The 22,009-nt window shown below is 43.4% G+C and overlaps 1 protein-coding gene across 5 annotated transcripts in view; it reads left to right on the top strand.

Annotated features, from left to right (window-relative positions):
• SYNE1 (spectrin repeat containing nuclear envelope protein 1) overlaps positions 1-22,009 on the top strand; it is a 667,130-nt gene that overhangs the window by 425,371 nt on the left and 219,750 nt on the right. For all 5 annotated transcript variants that reach the window (XM_077283091.1, XM_077283090.1, XM_077283089.1 and 2 more), the window contains 7 exons: positions 6,422-6,574; positions 8,538-8,705; positions 8,936-9,112; positions 9,941-10,087; positions 10,209-10,334; positions 10,560-10,736; positions 20,567-20,832. In XM_077283091.1, the coding sequence (XP_077139206.1) occupies positions 6,422-6,574; positions 8,538-8,705; positions 8,936-9,112; positions 9,941-10,087; positions 10,209-10,334; positions 10,560-10,736; positions 20,567-20,832 (1,214 nt within the window). The remainder of the gene's footprint in view (positions 1-6,421; positions 6,575-8,537; positions 8,706-8,935; positions 9,113-9,940; positions 10,088-10,208; positions 10,335-10,559; positions 10,737-20,566; positions 20,833-22,009) is intronic.

Raw genomic sequence — 22,009 nt, 5'->3', positions numbered from 1 at the left:
ACTGGAGAGCTATGTCTGTGTTGAGCTGGGGATGTAAGGGGGCTCATGGGGATGTACCTTTGGTTTCCATTTCATCATCTATTCCCTCTGAAATTCCTGAGTTCCTGTCTGACTATCGTGACGTCTTTGAAGAACCCAAGCTTGGTTCGTTACCTCCGCACCGAGAGTGCGATTGTGCCATAGATTTAATTCCGGGTAGTAAATACCCAAAGGGTCGTTTATTTAATCTGTCTGTGCCTGAACATGCTGCTATGCGAGAATATATAAAGGAGTCCTTGGAAAAGGGACATATTCGTCCATCGTCATCTCCCTTAGGAGCCGGTTTTTTCTTTGTGTCAAAAAAAGACGGCTCTTTGAGACCATGTATTGATTATCGGCTTTTGAATAAAATCACTGTTAAATATCAATACCCATTGCCGTTGCTGACTGATTTGTTTGCTCGCATAAAGGGGGCCAAGTGGTTCTCTAAGATTGACCTTCGTGGGGCGTATAATTTGGTGCGAATCAGGCAGGGGGATGAGTGGAAAACCGCATTTAATACGCCCGAGGGCCACTTTGAGTATTTGGTGATGCCTTTTGGTCTTTCAAATGCTCCGTCAGTTTTCCAGTCCTTTATGCATGATATTTTTCGAGATTATTTGGACAAATTTATGATTGTGTATCTGGATGATATTCTGATTTTTTCGGATGACTGGGACTCTCATGTCCAGCAAGTCAGGAGGGTTTTTCAGGTTTTGCGGTCTAATTCTTTGTGTGTGAAGGGTTCTAAGTGTGTTTTTGGGGTACAGAGGATTTCCTTTTTGGGATATATTTTTTCTCCCTCTTCCATTGAAATGGATCCTGTCAAGGTTCAAGCTATTTGTGATTGGACGCAGCCCTCTTCTCTTAAGAGTCTTCAGAAATTTTTGGGCTTTGCTAACTTTTATCGTCGATTTATTGCTGGTTTTTCGGATATTGTTAAGCCATTGACCGATTTGACTAAGAAGGGTGCTGATGTTGCTGATTGGTCCCCTGATGCTGTGGAGGCCTTTCGGGAGCTTAAGCGCCGTTTTTCCTCTGCCCCTGTGTTGCGTCAGCCTGATGTTGCTCTCCCTTTTCAGGTTGAGGTCGACGCTTCTGAGATCGGAGCTGGGGCAGTGTTGTCGCAGAAAAGTTCCGACTGCTCCGTGATGAGGCCTTGTGCCTTCTTTTCCCGTAAATTTTCGCCCGCTGAGCGGAATTATGATGTTGGGAATCGGGAGCTTTTGGCCATGAAGTGGGCTTTTGAGGAGTGGCGCCATTGGCTTGAGGGGGCCAGACATCAGGTGGTGGTATTGACTGACCACAAAAATTTGATTTATCTTGAGACCGCCAGGCGCCTGAATCCTAGACAGGCGCGCTGGTCATTATTTTTCTCTCGGTTTAATTTTGTGGTGTCATACCTGCCGGGTTCTAAGAGTGTTAAGGCGGATGCCCTTTCTAGGAGTTTTGAACCTGACTCGCCTGGTAACTCTGAGCCCACAGGTATCCTTAAGGATGGAGTGATATTGTCAGCCGTTTCTCCAGACCTGCGGCGGGCCTTGCAGGAGTTTCAGGCGGATAGACCGGATCGTTGCCCACCTGATAAACTGTTTGTTCCTGATGATTGGACCAGTAGAGTCATCTCTGAGGTTCATTCTTCTGCGTTGGCAGGTCATCCTGGAATCTTTGGTACCAGGGATTTGGTGGCAAGGTCCTTCTGGTGGCCTTCCCTGTCACGAGATGTGCGAGGCTTTGTGCAGTCTTGTGACGTTTGTGCTCGGGCCAAGCCTTGTTGTTCTCGGGCTAGTGGATTATTGTTGCCCTTGCCTATTCCTAAGAGGCCTTGGACGCACATCTCGATGGATTTTATTTCAGATCTGCCTGTTTCTCAGAAAATGTCTGTCATCTGGGTGGTGTGTGACCGTTTCTTTAAGATGGTCCATTTGGTTCCTCTGCCCAAGTTGCCTTCTTCTTCCGAGTTGGTTCCTCTGTTTTTTCAAAATGTTGTTCGTTTGCATGGTATTCCTGAGAATATCGTTTCTGACAGAGGAACCCAATTTGTGTCTAGATTTTGGCGGGCATTCTGTGCTAGGATGGGCATAGATTTATCTTTTTTGTCCGCTTTCCATCCTCAGACTAATGGCCAGACCGAGCGGACTAATCAGACCCTGGAGACATATCTGAGGTGTTTTGTGTCTGCTGACCAGGATGATTGGGTTGCTTTTTTGCCATTGGCGGAGTTCGCTCTCAATAATCGGGCCAGCTCTGCCACTTTGGTGTCCCCGTTTTTCTGTAATTCGGGGTTTCATCCTCGATTTTCCTCTGGTCAGGTGGAATCTTCGGATTGTCCTGGAGTGGATGCTGTGGTGGAGAGATTGCATCAGATCTGGGGGCAGGTGGTGGACAATTTGAAGTTGTCCCAGGAGAAGACTCAGCTTTTTGCCAACCGCCACCGTCGTGTTGGTCCTCGGCTTTGTGTTGGGGATTTGGTGTGGTTGTCTTCTCGTTTTGTCCCTATGAGGGTCTCTTCTCCTAAGTTTAAGCCTCGGTTCATCGGCCCGTATAAGATTTTGGAGATTCTTAACCCTGTTTCCTTCCGTTTGAACCTCCCTGCATCCTTTTCTATTCATAACGTTTTTCATCGGTCATTATTGCGCAGGTATGAGGTACCGGTTGTGCCTTCCGTTGAGCCTCCTGCTCCGGTGTTGGTTGAGGGTGAGTTGGAGTACGTTGTGGAGAAAATCTTAGACTCCCGTGTTTCCAGACGAAGACTCCAGTATCTGGTCAAGTGGAAGGGATACGGCCAGGAGGATAATTCTTGGGTGAATGCATCTGATGTTCATGCCTCTGATCTGGTTCGTGCCTTTCATAGGGCCCATCCTGATCGCCCTGGTGGTTCTGGGGAGGGTTCGGTGCCCCCTCCTTGAGGGGGGGGTACTGTTGTGAATTTGGATTCTGGGCTCCCCCGGTGGCTACTGGTGGAATTGAACTGGTGTCTTCATCTTCTCTGTTCACCTGTTCCCATCAAGATGTGGGAGTCGCTATATAACCTTGCTTCTCTGTTAGTTGCTTGCCGGTCAACAATGTTATCAGAAGCCTCTCTGTGCTTGTTCCTGCTCCTAGACAACTACTAGATAAGTTGGACTCTTGTCCATGTTTGTTTTTGCATTTTTGTTCCAGTTCACAGCTGTAGTTTCGTTACTGTGTCTGGAAAGCTCTTGTGAACAGGAATTGCCACTCTGGTGTTATGAGTTAATGCCAGAGTTTTAAAGTAATTTCTGGATGGTGTTTTGATAGGGTTTTCAGCTGACCATGAAAGTGTCCTTTCTGTCTTCTGCTATGTAGTAAGTGGACCTCAAATTTGCTAAACCTATTTTCATACTACGTTTGTTATTTCATCTTAATTCACCGCCAATACATGTGGGGGGCCTCTGTCTCCTTTCGGGGTATTTCTCTAGAGGTGAGCTAGGACTTATATTTTCCTCTGCTAGCATTATTTAGTCCTCCGGCTGGTGCTGGGCATCTAGAATCAACGTAGGCATGCTACCCGGCCACTGCTAGTTGTGCGTTAGGTTTAGTTCATGGTCAGCTCAGTTCCCATCTTCCAAGAGCTAGTTCCTATATATATGCTGATGCTATGTTCTCTTGCCATTGAGATCATGACACACGGGATAGTCCTCACAACTGTCGTGTATGTTTCTGTTCTTTCTCTCCGTCCCCCAGATGATATGGATAGGACGCACCCGTATGACGGGGTAGGCCTGGAGTTATTTTATAGGGACCCTAGAGACGCCCCTCTCCCACAATTGCCTCCGTTCTCTTCATTAGGTGTAAAAGGTGAGACAGCCGACCTAAAGTTAACTGCCCTGCCGTAGTTCAAAGTAATGCGTAGAGTCTATTACTTCCTCGGCGTTCCGGGCGCCGGACACGCGCCTCAGTAGGATGTTGCCGATCTCGGGGCACGACTCCTACTGGTTCTATTGCCTTTGTGCTGTGATCTTGTTTCTCACTTCTCCACAATATCCTTCGCTTCGTGTCCTTTCTTAAGATGCCACCGCAATGAGGTGCAGGCACGGCTCCGTAACGGTCTGTCCTTTGTTAGGCCTCTGTCAGGATCCCACCCCTGACAGGGACCCCCCTGAATCTTCCCAAGTAACGCTCTCCTCTCACTAGATGTTACCTGGGCAAAACCCAGTCAGCTTCTCTCTAACTTCCTATCCAACCCCCCAGTTTCACCAGAGTGTGAGGAGTGGCCTAATACATAGAACCCTTTGCTCCCCCTGGTGGCCGGAGTGTGAAGTGTAATGTGTGACTGTGATACCTGGTCAGGTGAACTCCTTTAGTGCAATCAGACGTAACATCGCTCCCCTTAGTGGCAGAGCGACATTACTGCAACGACCAGGACTCTGGGGCGCTGCATGCTCATTGTGATACAGTGACCCATGCTGCAGATAGGGGGCGCTGTATGTGCTCCTCAGGATACGCATGGAGTCGTGACTGTAATGGTGATAATGAGATAGTGACTGGCATTATTGTAAATGGCCGGTATGTGACACAGAGAGAGTCTGTGCTGTAAGCCAGTAGTGATGCTGTTCTGGGACCTGTAGTCCCACAAGTATTTGTGTAGTTGTAAAGGGAGGCTTGCAGGGTTAGTTGGAGAGATGGGCGGGTCTGACTAACCACACAAACCTCCCACCTATGAGAGTGGTTACAAGTGCATAATGTGACCAGGGTTTGGGTCACATGGTCTCTGTGGGAGAGAGTGTGTAGGTCCTGGAAGGCTTGTGTGTTGGGAGGTCCTGTGTGTGGACCGGATCCCTGAATAGCACACTGAGAGGCCGTGGACCTGAAGACTTATGTGTTGGGAGATCGTGGGAGTAGGATCGGATCCCTGAATAGCGCACTGAGAGACTTGTGTGTTGGAGATCCTGGGAGTAGGATCAGATCCCTGAATAGTGCACTGCGAGGCCTGTGTTGGAAGATCCTGAGAGTAGGACTTCCTGAATAGCACAACCTGTGTTGGAAGATTCTGGGAGTAGGACTTCCTGAAGAGCACATGGAAAGGCATGTATGCAGAGTATGTGATGCCACTGCATTGGGGGAGCTACAGTCCGTCTGAGGATCTGGACTGTCAGGTGGCCTGGTGAGCAAGGCATTGTCCAGGACGGTGATCCCAGTTCGGCAGCTTTCCTGGGAGAGAGTACTGACAGGAGTCAGCGTGTGGAGCAGGAGCTCTTGGAAGGTAACCCAGAGTTGGGGAACTGTGTGCACCGACAGAGGGTCAGTTAGTGAACTGTGGAGTCACTCATGGTAACTGGACGGAGTAAGGTCCAGCATGTGCAGTGCCTGCAAACCAATGAGTAGAGACATTGATACGGCGTACGGACACCCCTCGGGAACTAGTCAAGGAGGACCTGAGGGTGTAGTGTCTGAACTGTGAGTTAAAGCCGTATATGAAGTATCTAAGTTAAAGCTGCAACTTAATGTCATCTGTTGGTGCCTATTGTGTTCCATGAAGTATATAATGAACTGTGCATGATCCGGTTTATGACTGCATAATAAACCGCATGGACTGTTTAATAGAGAAGATTGTGCCTATGTGACTGAATCCCGCTGCTAAGCGAGTGTCCCCCAACACACGCAGTAAGCGCTATCTTACATCATTTAAAGGAAACCTGTCATCATGAAAATGCAGTCCAATCTGCAGGCATCGTGTTAAAGAGCAGGGGAAGCTGAGCAGATTGATATAAAGTTTTGCAAGAAAAGATCCAGTATAGCCTATGATTCAATTATATGAATCTCTGCCTTTTCTGGGCAGATCCAGTCCAGTGGGCGATCCAATCAGTGATTGACACCTATCTCTGTATGCACTTTATACAAAAAAAGCTGTCCGCCCACTGAACAGGAAATCTTACAAACGGCTAAACGACTAAATCACAGGTTATACTGAATCTTTTCTTTGAAAACTTTATATCAATCTAACTCCTCTGCTTTATACTATGTTGTCTGCAGATTAGGCTGTGATTTCATGGTGTCAGGTTCACTGTAAGGAAATTTTCAAATTCTCTTAGGCCTTTGCTACTTTTCCAGTGCCCCATACTTTGTGAACATGACAGTACAGAAAAGATCATTATCGTACATCCTTATCTGGTATGGATCTTACTGGGTGTTACTGGGCTGATTTTCAATGAAAAATAGATTCTATTGTTAGATTTTTTTTTTTTAGCATGTGCATTAAGGTATAGAAATCACTGTGTCCATTAGGGGTCCTCAACCAGCATGTGCATTAAGGTATAGATATTGCTGTGTCCATTAGTGGTCCTTAACCAGGTGCCCTCTGATTGTTACATAACTACAGCACAGTAAAATAGCCTGTATGTGGCACAGAATGATAATCATGCTGCTTTGTTTGTGTGAATAGACCATCCAGCAGACTGTCCTTTCACGTGAACCATCCATTAAAGTTGTGATTGAAAAAGGTGAAGGCTTGCGCGAAATAACTCACAATGTTTTTGTGGGGGAAAAAATCCACAAACTGCAGAAGGATTATCAAGGGCTCTGCAATCTGGCCAAGGTAAAGTACATGAATTCTATATTCAATTCACAATGTAAATTCAGAAAAAAATGGACCTAGTGCCTGCTACATAGATGGTGTTAGGAGACACGGACATGCTGTACGACCCACCAGCAACAAGAAATGCAGGCAGGTTCCCCCATTACACACAACCATGTTCTATTCTGAAACGCTGCTGCAATTTACAGAAAACTTATGGCCCAATTCATCATTTGCATTTTTTAAGTCTCTTTCCTTTTTGACTTTGATTTTCACTGAAATTTTTTTCCACCAAATTCCTCATAATGATTCATGAATTTGACACAAAGCCCTAAATTGTCTTTTTTTGTCTTTAACTAGTTTTGCAATTCTTTAATGGGAAAAGTTTCACGTTTTTAAAAAACTAATTCAAAAAGTTAGTCAAAATAACTGTAAAATAATAAGTAAGATCACTCGGGGGGTAGTGGGGCTAGAGTAGAGTTGCACCAAATTCGTGACTTTTTAAAAAAGTTCAATTTCATAAATCTGTCTAAAACATCTGGAAGAGACACATTGATATAAAAATCAGAAAGACAACGTGAAAATAGCACATAATGATAAATTTGTTCTAAATAAAAAATTGACTAATTGAGAGGTATTCATGGCAAAAATGTAATGATTAATTCTGCGCATAGTCTAAAAAAATATCCTGGCATGGGGAGTAGTGCGCTCTCAGTGGTTCAAGTGGCAGAAATCTCCTGACAGGTTTCTTTTAAACCTACAGATATATTCTGTACCTAGTGTTGTTAGGATCATAATAGACAAGTGAATCTGTGAGCAGGTTTTTGCTACCTCATCTGAGAGCAGCCTGATGTAGGTAATGAGAAGCTGTATCCTAAGATGTATTACTTAGATTACTGGGTGCAGCAGTTCTCACACAATCAGAGCTTATAGATTTAGCAATACAGCAGAGCTGAGGAAGCTAGCTCCACCCACACCAGGCTCTTTACAAAGTCCATAGACAGTGAGGTGCCTTTCACAGGTGGGACTAGCATGTATCTCCCAGCAGTGATGAGCTACTTACGCTAAAACAATCATTGCAAGCAAAGAAAACCATGGAGCTTGATAAGAGAGGCATAGTTTAAATCTGTGTTTTAACCCCTATCCCCTGCTTTATTTCGATTAGATAGCAAAAACCTGCTGACAGATTCCCTTTAATGCAGCATACTGATCAATGTGTTCTTGCTGTAAGGTGTCCTGGGACAGTTACCTTAATAACACTATACAATCAGTAAGGGGATGTAGTTGCATCTTTGCAGCTGCCTTTCCCTGAGTGTGTGCACCGCGTCTGGTGGGTGCGGGGTGCGTGCTCTGAGTGCCCAGGTTATCAGGGTTACTGGCATACCCTTCTCTAGTGACTCATCGTGCACCTTGCATGGGATGCACAACCCTAAGGCCTCATTCAGACATCCTTTTTTACGCGCATATTCTTTTTGTTTTTTCATGAACAGAACATGTACCCATTGTATTCACTGAAGCTGTTCACATGTCAGGTTTTTTTTTTTTTTTTTTTTGCAGACTGTTTGCAGTAAAATCAGAAAAACATGTCCAATTTTTTCAGAGCAGCAGATCAAAATTGTCCATACAAGTTTATGTCATTGCCATCTGTGTGCCATCCCATTTTCTTTTTGTTTGTTTTGAAAATCACTGAAGAAACACAGATGGTAAAAACTGACACACTAACCAATCAGTGATGAAAATCAGACTAGATTTTGAATACAAGAAAAATCAGTGACGTCTGAATGAGGCCTACAGTTCACCATGAATGAAATCAACACAATATATCAGTATGTAAATGAAACATAGCCTTTTATATGTGGACAGATAGGTATGGACCGGGTTGTATGATGATTTATAGCAATATTAATATTTTGTCACACACAGCTATTTCCCAGCATGTGTTATATCTGTACACTTGCTGACACCATTGGGTTTTGTTATATAGATGACTGTTGTAGAACTGGAGGACAAAGTGAAGGAGCATGAATGCTACAACAGTGAGCTCCAGGATGTGGAGAAGTGGCTTCTGCAGATGTCAAGCAGACTGGTAACCCCTGACCTCATGGAAAGCAGTAATTTAGAGACAATCACTCAGCAGCTGGCTAATCACAAGGTATTATTTCTCAGTGCCAAGTCTGCTCTAAGATCATACAACGTATCATTAATCCATTAATTTTGGACAAGCGAGTCAGACTGTATTAATAACTTTGTTTTCAGAGGCTGCCTTTCTGCAGTAAGCAGTCAGTACTTGTGTCCATACCATAGGCCAGTGATTTCTCTTTGTATATGCTATCTCTATAAAGTCTGATATGAATGTTCTGACAATAACGGATCACTCTGCAGGCTATGATGGAGGATATTGCTGGTTTTGAAGAGCGCTTGAGTAGTCTCAAACTAAAGGGAGAAAATCTGGTTCTTCACTGTGCAGAACATCTACAAGCAAAGTTCAAGCAAACTGTACAAGGACATTTACAAGGAACAAGAGACAGCTACTCAGCCATTTGTAGTACTGTTCAAAGGGTAAGATACAATACAGCCATATAATAGCCTTGGCTTGGTGCATGTATTATTTCTTGTTACACAGTAAATCACTCATCATAAATTCAGATGGGACATAGGACTTTAATATATTTGTCATTGCCGTTTGTGAAACTGTTAAAATCCTCTTCAAAACAGCGTTGGATTTTGGCCAACGCTTCATCTTTAGAAGCCGGCACCTGAAGTGCCTTTGTGTATGAATATATACTTTCCTACCCAGAAATATAGTGAGAATTCTGGCAGCGTACAGAAGCATGCAAGTCATGATGAATCAGGAACATCTGACTCCAGGATGCCCCCTCATCAAGACAGCTTGAAAATCACTAGTCTTGATGGATGATGGCCATGTTGAATGAAACCCATTGCCAATTACATCAGAGAATGGAGTGAATGGGTTAAATATGGTCTGCAAGTAAATAGATGATGGATAAGGAAAAAGAAATCCAGGGATATGGTTATTTGTCTGTGCGTTTCAGTCCCACACTTCTTCTTCAGGAGGAACCACAGTATGGAACTTCGAAAGGCGTAGACAAATAAACCGTATTTTTGGATTTTTTTCCCTTGTCCTTCATCTACTTACCGGCAGCAGAGATTTAACCCATTCACATCATTCTCTGATATTTTCCAAGCTTTGGGTCTGCAGCAGCCTTGAGCCTTGTAGTCATACAACCATACTAGGTGAGCACCACTGCACACAATCTCCCCATTTTTTCCCAGATAAGACCCTATTGCACTTATTTTCATTGTAACTTTTCAACCCAATTGCCAATTACAGCATGTAACATGTAAAATTTCTCATTTCGCCTCCAGGTGTATTTAAGTTTAGAGAATGAGCTGCAAAAGTATGTTAGTCACCAAGACACACTGCTGCAATGCCAAACCTGGCACTGTACTGTACAGAAAGAGTTAGAACAAAAATCCAAACCCCCACTCAGTTTGGCCGAGGCCACAAAACAGGTATGTGAGGAGTTAAAAAAAATATTTACTATTACTAAATATTGAATGGTAATATACTATAATTTCCCCATATAAATTATATACATCATTTAATTACCGGCCTTTGTACTTGGCTATACAGGTGAAACATTACCGGACTCTGCAGGAGCAGGCCAACACTTATTTGGACCTTCTGTGCACGACTTGTGATTTATCTGATGGTGCTGTGAAAAATGTAGCAATCAACATTCAGCAAACAAAGCAGACAGTAAGCAACTCGCTGCCCAAATAAACAGTAGCATTATGTATCCACCGTGACAACTCAATAAGTGCATGCAAATTGATAGTACCGTGCTAATCACATGTTTTAAGACCATTCACTCATCGAGGCTACACAGAAATCTTCATCCTGAGACACCAGCTCAGTTTCCCGGAAGTGTGAGTTCAACCACTGTTTTATAACACTATTGTTTTATAATGTGCTTTTCCTTAGATTGAACAGCGAATGATGCAGTGTCAGGATCTGGCTCATGGCTGGGAAGAAGTTAAACAAATGAAGGTTGAGCTTCAGACATATTTTCAGGAGGCCGGCCAGGAGCTGCAAAACATGAAGAGAAGGCGAGCAGAACTGGAGATCAAACTAGCTCAGAACATGGTCTCTCAGCTGAAGGTACTAGGATGGCTTCACTTTTGTCTAGTTCATCTATTCTTTATACTACATAACCTTTATATACGTTAGATGTTGTCTCATAGAATATTACTCAGAATAATGTATTAAACTACCTTCACATTAGGACAAGGATCTACATTGAGTACTCTGGCGGGGTTATGTAAGCATACCAGAATACAATTTTCAAATGTGCCTTGTAGTGTGTCCATGAACTGTAATTGGGCAAACGTACTGATGAGGAAATTTTGAACTCCAACAGACTTTTTCCTGGAAGTGTTTTATTGTTTTTCTTGACATAATAGCGAAGCAGTGTTTTATTGTTTTTCTTGATACAAAAGCGTAGTCTACTACAAAAAAGTGGGCTGTACTGATGGAAATAACCTCTTTATATGAGGAAAGCCTAAGGTACATACCAATAACAGATTGAATAACATGAATCATGCTTAAAGGGATTCTCCAAGAATGTAATAAATTGACCCTCATCATGTAATTCAGAAGAAACGCTGTCTCAACTGACAGAGGAGCTGTATTGAATGCTCACACTTCCTTGAGCTGAGGAGTAGGGTGTAACATCAGTAGGCATAAAACTTCTCCATGGATGACAGAGCACAAAGGATTTTTTTCTCCACCCACAGCTCTCCATTGGCCGTCAGCCATAAAGAACATTTATTTCTTCTCTTGTCACAGCCCATCTCTTCAGCTCATGAAGCTATATGTGCTTACAATAGAGCTTCTCTGTCAGTTAAGACAATTATTTTGGGAGCTGTGTTTCTAGGGCTAGGTTAACAGCAGCAATTTTGGATATTTTGGTTCTCCTAATGAAGACATTGGTACTGAGACTACTGCAGCATCTGTCATACCTTGAGTCCTCAGTTGGGGGTTAAACATTCTCAAAAGATGAACAATTCATATACCTCTTAGGCTACTTTCACACTAGCGTTAACTGTAAACCGTCTCAAAACGTCTTTTTTGCTGAAAAAACGGATGCGTAAAAAAAAGTGAAAAACGGTGACAAACGTATGCCACGCATACAGCATTTCGACGTATCCGTCGCAAATCCGCTAAACGTTTCCGTCGAAAATACTGGATGCGTTGCATACGTTGCATCCGTTTTACCATCCGTTGCATACGTTTTTCCGACGGATCCGTTTTTAAAATGGGAGGCTCCCAAATTTGATTGGCTACTGGAAAATATGGAAAACTATATAGTTACTGTTTTTACAGCCCATCTTTGAGGGTTTTAGTTTTGTGGCAGCGATGGAAGGTGTTCTTGTGAGGATTGCGAGTTTGGTTACCGATGTTAACTTTGAGACGAATCGCCTGGATATCATAGTGCGGGAGAAGGAGGCGGCAGCGGAAAGACGGAGGATGCTTCTGCAGCAACGGAGACGGAGGCGACTCTGGATACATCCGATTAATGAACTACGGATGACCCGGGGTGTCCAGTCCACTCTGTACCTGGAGTTGCGGCACAATCCACACAAATTCTACAATTACGTGCGGATGAGGATGGAACATTTCGACTTTTTGCTTCAAAAACTGGAGGATGTCATCCGAAGGCAGGACACAAGGATGAGGCTTGCCATCACACCGGCGGAGCGGCTGATGGTGACCCTGCGGTAAGCCTCTTTTTTTTATGTCATTGCTCATATTCAATGTTATATTACATGCTACAGACAATACTGCGCTGACATACTGCGCACTATTTTCTGCAGCATGTAATTTTGGTTTTCTTTGCGGACATTCCACTGCTTTTTTTTAAATGTCATTGCTGATATTGAATGTTCTATAACAGACTGCAGAAAATACTGCGCTGAAATATTGCTTTGCATTTTCTGGAGTTTTTTTTTTGGGGGGTGGGGTTTGTTGACATGCAACTGCTTGTTTTTCTGTTATTGGTCATTTTTAATGTTATATTACATGCTGCAGACAATACTGCGCTGACATACTGCGCACTATTTTCTGCAGCATGTAATTTTGGTTTTCTTTGCGGACATTCCACTGCTTTTTTACACCGGTTTCATGCAGGTTTTATTGTGTGTCCCATCCTTAAAAAAAATTTCACAGTGCCATTTATTGAAACTTGTTGGTCTGTGCAATTTTTTCTAACATTTTTTTTTATTTTTTTTTAAGGTTCCTAGCTACGGGTGAATCGATGACTTCGCTCCATTACCAATTCCGGCTGGGCATTTCCACTATCTCTGGAATAGTGAAGGACACATGTCAGGCTGTTTGGACCACTTTACAACCAGAGTATATCCCCCAACCATCCATGGAAATCTGGTTTCGAAGTGCAGAACAGTTTCAGCAAATTTGCAATTTCCCTAATTGTGTGGGTGCAGTTGACGGGAAACACATACGGATTGCGAAACCGGCAGGAACAGGATCGGAGTACTATAATTACAAGAAGTATTTCTCCATCGTCCTTATGGCTATTGCAGACGCCAACTGCAAGTTCCTTGCCATGGACATAGGAGCGTATGGACGGTCCAACGATTCGCAAGTTTTTAAAAACTCTCCAATGGGTCGTTGCCTTTATGGAGAGACCTACGATTTCCCGCCAGCCAGACCACTGCCAGGAACAAGTGAACCAGCCATGGAATATGTTTGTGTAGGTGATGAAGCCTTTCAACTGTCGCCGCACCTACTGAAACCGTACAGTAGCCGGAACTTAAACCATACCAAGCGGGTCTTTAATTACCGGCTTACTAGAGCACGAAGAGTAGTGGAGTGTTCTTTTGGCATATTGACGGCGAAGTGGCGAGTTCTGCTGACGGCTATCAAACTGAAAACCACAACTATAGATGAGGTAGTTAAAGCCTGTGTGGTGCTCCACAACTTTGTCCTTTCAAAGGAGCCCGTTTCCTTGGATGACGAAGAGTTGGAGACAACCTTGTGGGACTACCGCAGCAGCTCGGTTCGCTCTACAGGTTCTGTTACAAGGATGAGGGACCAGTTTGCGGATTATTTTGTGTCACCTGTCGGGCGGATCCCATGGCAAGACATGATTGTGTAACCTGTTTTCCATGTGTTTGGTTTATGTAAAAAATGTGTTTCTTCCGAAAAAAAAAAAAGGAAAAAAAAAAGTACAAAAGTGTGGTTTTCTTGCTAGTAAAACCAATATGTTATACCTTTCACACGTCTGGTGTTTATTTTTATTTAACCTTTGTTATTAGTTACCATATGACCTTAATAAATCCACACACACACAGAGTAGAATTTTAATCAGACTGAAGTTTATTTGACCTCTTTTTTAAAAAAAAATTTTTTTAAGCAAAAAACATATATTTTTTATTTTCAAACTTTTTTTAAAAACATTTTCAAAGTTTTTTTATAAAATAACTTTTGAACATACATTTACAAATCTTGAAAGTGGGGGGTGGAGATACGAGGGGAGGAGGGGCTGGAAGGTTGGGCCACGTCGATAGGTGGGGAAACCCTACTTGTTTGGGGTGCAGTGGAAGGGGGGGTAAAACCAATAGGCTGACCAGAGGGGGGTGGTGTTGGGGTAGGGGGAATACTTACTGGGGAAGGTAAGCTGGGCAAGGAAGAAAACATTGGGGAAGGAATTTGGTTTGGGGGCCGGGATGGGTATGGGGACTGGGTTGGGTGTTGGGACTGGGTTGGGTATTGTGACTGGGTTGGGTATTGTGACTGGGTTGGGTAGTGGGACTGGGTTGGGTAGTGGGACAGGGTTTGGTAATGGGGCTGGCGTGGGGTTTGTGGCTGGGTTTGGTAATGGTGCTGGTGTGGGGATTGGGGCTGGGTTTGGTAATGTGGCTGGTGTGGGGATTGGGGCTGGGTTTGGTAATGGGGCTGGTGTGGGTATTGGGGCTGGGTTTGGTAATGGGGGGTATGGTGTGGAAATGGGGCCTGGGGTGGGGCATGGTGTGGAAATGGGGCCTGGGGTGGGATTGTAGTGGATGTGTGGGTAGAATCGGGTTCATTAAGGGCCTTCATTAGAGCATTATGGCAGGTATTCATTACCCAAATCTGTTGCTGAATAGAAAGCTTCTCCATGCTCCTGAGCATGGATTGAAAAAAAAGATTGGGCGGATCTTGACTTACAGCTGAATGCAGCTTATCCAAGCGACTGCTGGTTTCCTGGCTGCTTTCACTGATGCGTGTTTGCACCATGTTGAAACCAGCAGTCACTTGCTCTCCCAAAATTTTGAAAGAGCCTTGGAAGGATGCATTCAGGTGTAAGAACTCAGGAACATAGCTCCTTTCCTGACCCCTCTGTCGCTGCCGCCACGAACCTAATGGTGGTCTAGAAGTGGCAGGATCAGAGGGGTGGGGTAAAGGGAACGCTATCTGTTCAGCATCAGATGCGAGCAATGAAGGCTGCAATAATGCTCCACTGCTTGGGGCGGATGAAGTGGAGGGGACAGAGGGGTCAGAGGAGGGGTCAGTGGTGTGGGGCCTACCGACGTGGCCCTCAGTGGCGGACTCAGGAGGGATCGCTCCAGAGGGCGCAGAGGAAGAAGCAGGCGCACGGTGGCTGGAGAAGGTGCTGTGAAAGAAAAAACAAAAGAAATTAATACATTGATATGAAAAAGCCCTGACTGAAAGCAAACTAAGTAGACAGGTTAACATGGTTATTAGTGGGCTGACGAATACTTACACTCTGCTCAGCATTGTTCGCCTCAGGAAGGAGAGGGCCTGGCCATGTTTATATTTGCTCCTCTTCCTTCCTGCAGAGCCACACGGGGCCTGCATCTCCTCGTTAAATTCCCTCTTAAAGCGATCCCTCAGTGACCGCCACCGCTTCCTAACCTTTTGACCTGTGAAGACAAGAATCAAAAGAAAAAAAAAAAATTGGTAAATGCAATACATTACAGTCAGCTCAAAACATCACTGGAAAGTGAATACTTACCTAGTTTGCTCAGCTGCTGAGGATGAAGGCTCTCCCACCTTGGAAATAGGTTGTGACACACTTCGTCCCAGAGCCGACGGGTGACACCGGTATTGGAATGCTTGCGGTCAGCCATGTTCCACAGCGGCTCCCGCTCGCGAACCTCCTCGATGAGACAATCGATTTCTATGTCGTCATCGTCGTCTTCGGCGGGAGCACGCTGTGAAGCCTGTGCCAAAAAAAGAGAAGAAGAAAAACAAAAAAATTAGTACACTGAAACACTAAAGTATCAATAGAATCCCCCTCCCAACAAAAAAACTCACTGATGGCCGACCGCGGCGACGATTCCGCCGACTCTGGGAGCGTCTGGGAGAACCTTCAGCGGCAGCAGCAGGAGCAGCAGCAGCAGCAGGAGACTGAAATAAAGGAAACAAATTCTCAGTAATGTAGGCATATATTTTCTGTGTTTAGTTATGTATGAAAATCTGTTTTGTGTATGGTGCAGTGTGATGTGCGAAGCAACTGTTTCACCACTACTTACACTTGGTTCCTCCTCCACTTGCATCTCTCCACCCGTCTCGCCCCCTTCTGACAGCTCCTCATCTGATTCAGCTTCCTGTTGAAACATAATTTATGCATGTAGTGATCCACAAAAATGTAAATTTAAAAAAACAAAAACAAAAACATTTTTTGTGTTAAGTTACCGATACACGCTGTTGCTGTGGAGGAGGGCTGTCAGAAGAGGACATTGTTGTTGTGTCTTGCTGTGGCTGTGGTCCTGGTGTTTCTGAAAGTTAAAAAGACACTTGCAATCTGCTCTACACATTGAAGTAGCAGATTGGGGGTCTTCAAAACTTACTTTTAACAATTGTTGGTCCTGGTCCTGGTGGGCAAGGCAGGCAGCGGCTGTGGTCCTGGTGGGCAAGGCAGGCAGCGGCTGTGGTCCTGGTGGGCTGTAAGTTAAAAAGACACTTGCAATCTGCTCTACACATTGAAGTAGCAGATTGGGGGTCTTCAAAACTTTTCAAGATTTGTGGCTGTGGTCCTGGTGGGCTTGCCTGGTGGGCTGGTCCTGGTATGGAACACAGGCGGGTGCTATGGACCTGGTCCCTGGTGTATCTATAATAAGTATAATGGATTTATAGTTAGACCACCCCCTGAACTAGGTAATGTTTTAATAAACACCCTGCTAAAATGATGTGAGAAAAGTTCATTAAATGTGAACACCAAAACCCAAAAACAGGTGCATGGTATACCATTCATTTCCATGTTCCCAAAAAAATATTTTTAAATGTGAACCCACCATGTAAACATATATTTACCACATTTTATTTTCAAAAATCACCTCCCCCAAAAAACCTTTAAGTGTAACCTTTATTAAAAAAAGTGCCCTCAACCAACTCTGTATTGCATGTGTAACCATTGGTACATACACCAGTTTTAAATTTTCCTTTCTGAAATACTACGGACATTTTTGTAACAAACATTTTATAATTATTATTTTTTTCTCTTTTTTTTTTCTTAACATCACAATTAGGAGCTGAAATGCTCATTATTTTAAATACAAGTACATCGACTGCGAATGGTTTCAACAGTAATAATAAAATCAACACTTTGAAATAGAAAAAAAAAAAAAAAAACACGCTCACACGTTCAAACCACAAGCTGCAGACCACTATACTTTGCAAACATACATCCGATTAAAAAAAAAAAAACATTTAAACCACATGCTGCACAGACCACTATACTTAGTAAACACATCATGGAAAAGGCAATTAACCAATTAAGGCATGGACAAATGCACATGCAATCAACAAGATGCGCACTAACATGCTTGGTATGTGTCCACGTTCAGGATTGCATCAGGATTTGGTCCGGATTTTCCAGCAGTTTTTGGAATCCAAAACCAGAAGTGTAACAATTAGGAAAAGTATAATAAAAAAAACATGCACCACTTCGGCATTTTACACCCACTCCTGGTTTTGGCTTACAAATGCTGATGAAAAATCCTGACCAAATCCTGATGCAATCCTGAACGTGGACACATACCCTCCCACATGAACAGGCATAAGATTGGCAAAGGCATAATAAGGTGCAGGCACATGAAGACATACTTACAAAAGCACACAGCCGTACAAAAATACACACACACACACGCACGCACGCACATAAGCTTTATGCAAATACACATATGTACAACAAAGGCAGAAAGGTGAACCCAATCAGAAGACGCATACACACACACACACATTACACACACACGTAAAAAAGGGTGACAATCCTTTGGCTGGAGCTGCATGTCTTCACAGTGGCTGGCATCAGGGTGGATCTGGACTCTAGCATGGCACTGGCTGGTGCAGGACGATGGCAGGCCTCAGGTTCTCTTCAGGTTTTAAAGCTCTTGCTGTAGTCAGTACCTCATACACACACAAATGCACAGGCACACAGATGCACACAAAAATTGCAATACTCACACTGGCTCTATGGTGGCTGGAGTCTTGTGGCTGGAGTCCTGTGGCTAGCTCCTGTGGCTGGCTCCTGTGGCTGGCTCCTGTGTCAGGCTGGGGTCCTGTGGCTGGCTGGTGTCTTGTGGCTGGCTGAGGTCTTGTGGCTGGCAGTCTTCTCTCTGGGTCTTGCAGGCATATGTGGGGTTGAAGGCCCAGGCCAGGTTTATATAGATTTGGGGGTGTCTGGCCAATTGGCAACAAAATCCTGCTTCTGAGCATGCTCAGTGTAAAAAAAACGTATTGCAGCGCTGTATTGCGTCGTACGACGTGTCCCGACGCATCCGTCGCTCATAGGCTTCCATTGCAGCCAATGACGTATGCCGCAGGATGCGCCGTGACACGTTTTTTATGCGGAGACAAAAAACGTTACAATCAACGTTTTTTGCCGCCGACGTGTCGCCAAATTTCGACGCATACGTCGTAAGACGGACACGACGTATGCCAATACGTCGCAATACGTCGCCAATACAAGTCTATGGGGAAAAAACGCATCCAGCAAAAACTTTTGCTGGATGCGTTTTTTCTGAAAAAAGACGTTTTGAGACGTAATGCAGTTGACGCTAGTGTGAAAGTAGCCTTACCTAGACCAATTTCTCCACCGGGTAAGACCTTGTTGTGCTTGGTGTCTCCCACACTTTCGTGACTTGCAGGATCGCTACTTCCAACAGGTGGTGCTATAGAGTTCAAGTCCTCTTTTTCTCTGAAGGTGCAATTTGCATATTAAATTTCCAAGAGCAGCACTGCACAGCGAATAAGCCTCTTTACCTTGACAAGCCAGATCTGGTATGTCACTCTCCACAAGGAGAAACCTTCCCCCACTTTCATGCAGCTGTAGTTTGGCACAGTAGAAGGACCTTATGAACCAGAAGCAATTGTTTTTTTCCCGCTAATATACATTATCTAATACTTAATCCAACAGTTTATCACTAGTATATTATGCTTTATACTAATGTGTCATTAGTAGCCTTGTGAGGATAATATTGACAAAGTGATATAACGCATTCAGAATTGTACATTCTAGAGTATTTCGAGCCTTTAAGAACATATGGCTGACTGCAGATCACACATACAGACTAGGCATTTGGAACCGAGAAAATTTCAGATGCTAAAGTTTCCAAAATAAATTAGTGAACACTTCTATGAATATCATGTATGATATATTGTAGACTGAGAACAGACCGGAAGACTATCAGCTCCACTTATCATCATACACAACTAACCCCTATGTAAATTATATTTATTCTTTGTAAGCCAGAAGCCCATCTATAAGTACACAAAACAAAGAAGCGTTATATATTTCTCTACCAGATGTCATGGGTTTACCACAACATAGAGAGGCCAGGAGACCTCTGATTTCACGTACTCCTTCACTGATTAGAAACACTTGTTAAACAGTACAGGTTTTTGCTAGCAGTGTAGTGGTTAATCTGTTCAGTTGAGAGCGCCTGGAACTTTCCTTCTTTGATGCCCTCTGCTGTTCAATGTTGGCCACTCCCCTCTCCTATATACATATTGTCGCCTCTGGCAATCAGGGATTGCCAGTGTTAGTTTCATACTGCCTGTTCCTGGAGTTGGAGGTGTTTGTTTCTTGAGGAGACATTTGGAATATTGTTCAGAAGACTGGTAGTTGGTGATTTGTCTGTGTACATATCCTCATGCCCTCCTGTTTGTTTTTTTCTGTCTTTGCTACACTGTGTTCCACATTGTTGTTTGTGAGTGTATATTTGCATGATTGGCATTTTTATTTATCCCTGTACTTCTTCCCTTGTTAGTCTGGTTTGTGTATTATTAGACACTACAACCCCCACTTCCCTGGGTGGGGCAGGGGACAGATAAGGGCTGATTTAGGAGTTCAGCAAGGCACCTGGCCCAGGGTTGTGGGATAAGGAAGGAGCCCCTAGCACGGCGAAATCCTGCAACAGTTACTTGACACCAGAACAGTTAATGAATTGACATGCTACATATTATGAATGTGAGGGGAAATAATATGGTGGTGTGTTTTTCTCTATAAAATATCTTCAGGTGAGTATTCAGAAGATTAAAGTATGGAAATATTCACACTGAATGTCCCAGTGTAAACTAACCCTATGACATGCTACTTATTGTAGTACACAAGTCATTAAATGCTCCAATTCATCATTAAAGCACATACAATAGAGTAAAGCCAGACAACTGCTATGGGGGACATCAGATGATGTTTGCTGATTTAAACAATTGGGCATTTTGAATATAAAAGCCTCCATTTTGTGAAGCACCTTTTAAATTGATGTGCATATGATATTTTTCTAATGAAGACTCATACTGTTTTGGACATTTGGGTTCACTTCTTTTGCCTTGAGTTTTGCTTTCTCTTTGGCTGTGTTGTAGTCTATTTTAAGGACTGTAGGGCTGCAATTGCTAGTAAATGCTAACTACAAAGTAAGTGTTCTGCTATTCTTCTATAACTGTTCTCTTCTTCTTTTCGCTAGGAATTTAGTCAGAAACTTCAGTCACAGCAAGATCAGATTACCAGTTTTACAGAGAAAGTGAACATACTGGCAAATGGGCAGGAGTCCCCAGAACATGCTGACATTGGGCAGCTAAGTAACCGCTGGCTCGATTTCTGCTTTCAACTAAACAATCTGCTCCAGCAGCGGGAGGAAGATCTGCAGAGAACACGGGACTACCATGACCGCCTCAGCATAGTCGATGTCTTTCTTGAAAAACTTACCACCGAGTGGGACAACTTAGCCAGGTGATTCACAGTCTGCAGGTTATATAACCACGCCAAGAATATTGAACTTAAATCTGCGTAATTAATTTTCTTTATTCAACCTGAACCAATGGATTAGAGCTGAACGTGATAACCTCATGCCTGAGTACAGAATATGTTCAGAATAGTTGTTGTCTTCTGCTCCTCCATTAAAAGGGTTGCCCATTTCATCTTTACTTTAACAAATGTGTTGTTGCACATGATTTTGTGGCAGTAATACTGGTTCCCCTGCTGTGTTGTTAGTACAGCCTTCTTCACAGACTGCTCAGCTCTACTGTCTCAAAATGGAAGTTATTGGAAGAGCAAGTGTCTATGGCCTCCTCCAATAAAATGAACAATGTTTTACTGTTGGAGCAGACTGATCGACAGGTCTGATCTCCTGTTCTTCCATGAGCAGCCATTTAGAGGACAGCAGAGCTGTGCAGTCTGTGAAGAAGGAGGAGAACCTGTAATACTGATATATTGGAGAAAGTGGAAAAACCCATTAGGTAGGAAGGTGGAGCGTCAATATGTTTTTTGTGTGCTCTTTAATATAGTGGTTTTTCTTTATATAAGGTTAAGTTCCCACAATGAGTTTTTGATGCTCTGTTTTTTTTAATGCGCAAAAAATGCCGCATCTTACAGTTCCAGCAAAATGGATGGGATTTGTCAAAATCTTATGCCCACTGTGCATTTTCTAAATCCGTAACATGTCAATTTCTGTTGCGGGTGGACTTAGTTTTATGTGCTGATTTTCACCACAAAATTGCATTAGATGTCGAAAGTTTGCAGATAAAAGAACCACATTGATTTTGAGTATGTGTCTGGTGCAAAATTTAGTCCTCCCATGACTGTGTCAGTAAAGTTTTTTCATTGTCAAATACCTCTAGGTATTAAAAGCAAAGCAGCTTTATGTAAGAAATTACATACCAAAAAGAGACAAAAACCACAGAGTCAAAAATGCAATGAAAACACATGTAAAAAATGAAAGTAAGCTAATTTAGCTAACAGGTGCAGAAATGACGCCGAAAATGTGTAACATTAAAAGCTCACTAATTACTCATCATGGGAACATAGTCTAATGAGGGTCCATGTACTTTTAGAGACACCTGTTTAAATGCCCCTCATAATAGCACATTTTTAAAGAGATTTGAAGACCAACACAGAGTTTTATCATGAA

This window comes from Ranitomeya variabilis, chromosome 2 (assembly GCF_051348905.1).
Source record: "Ranitomeya variabilis isolate aRanVar5 chromosome 2, aRanVar5.hap1, whole genome shotgun sequence".
Taxonomy (NCBI): domain Eukaryota; kingdom Metazoa; phylum Chordata; class Amphibia; order Anura; family Dendrobatidae; genus Ranitomeya; species Ranitomeya variabilis.
This window is presented reverse-complemented; position numbering and strand designations above follow the sequence as displayed.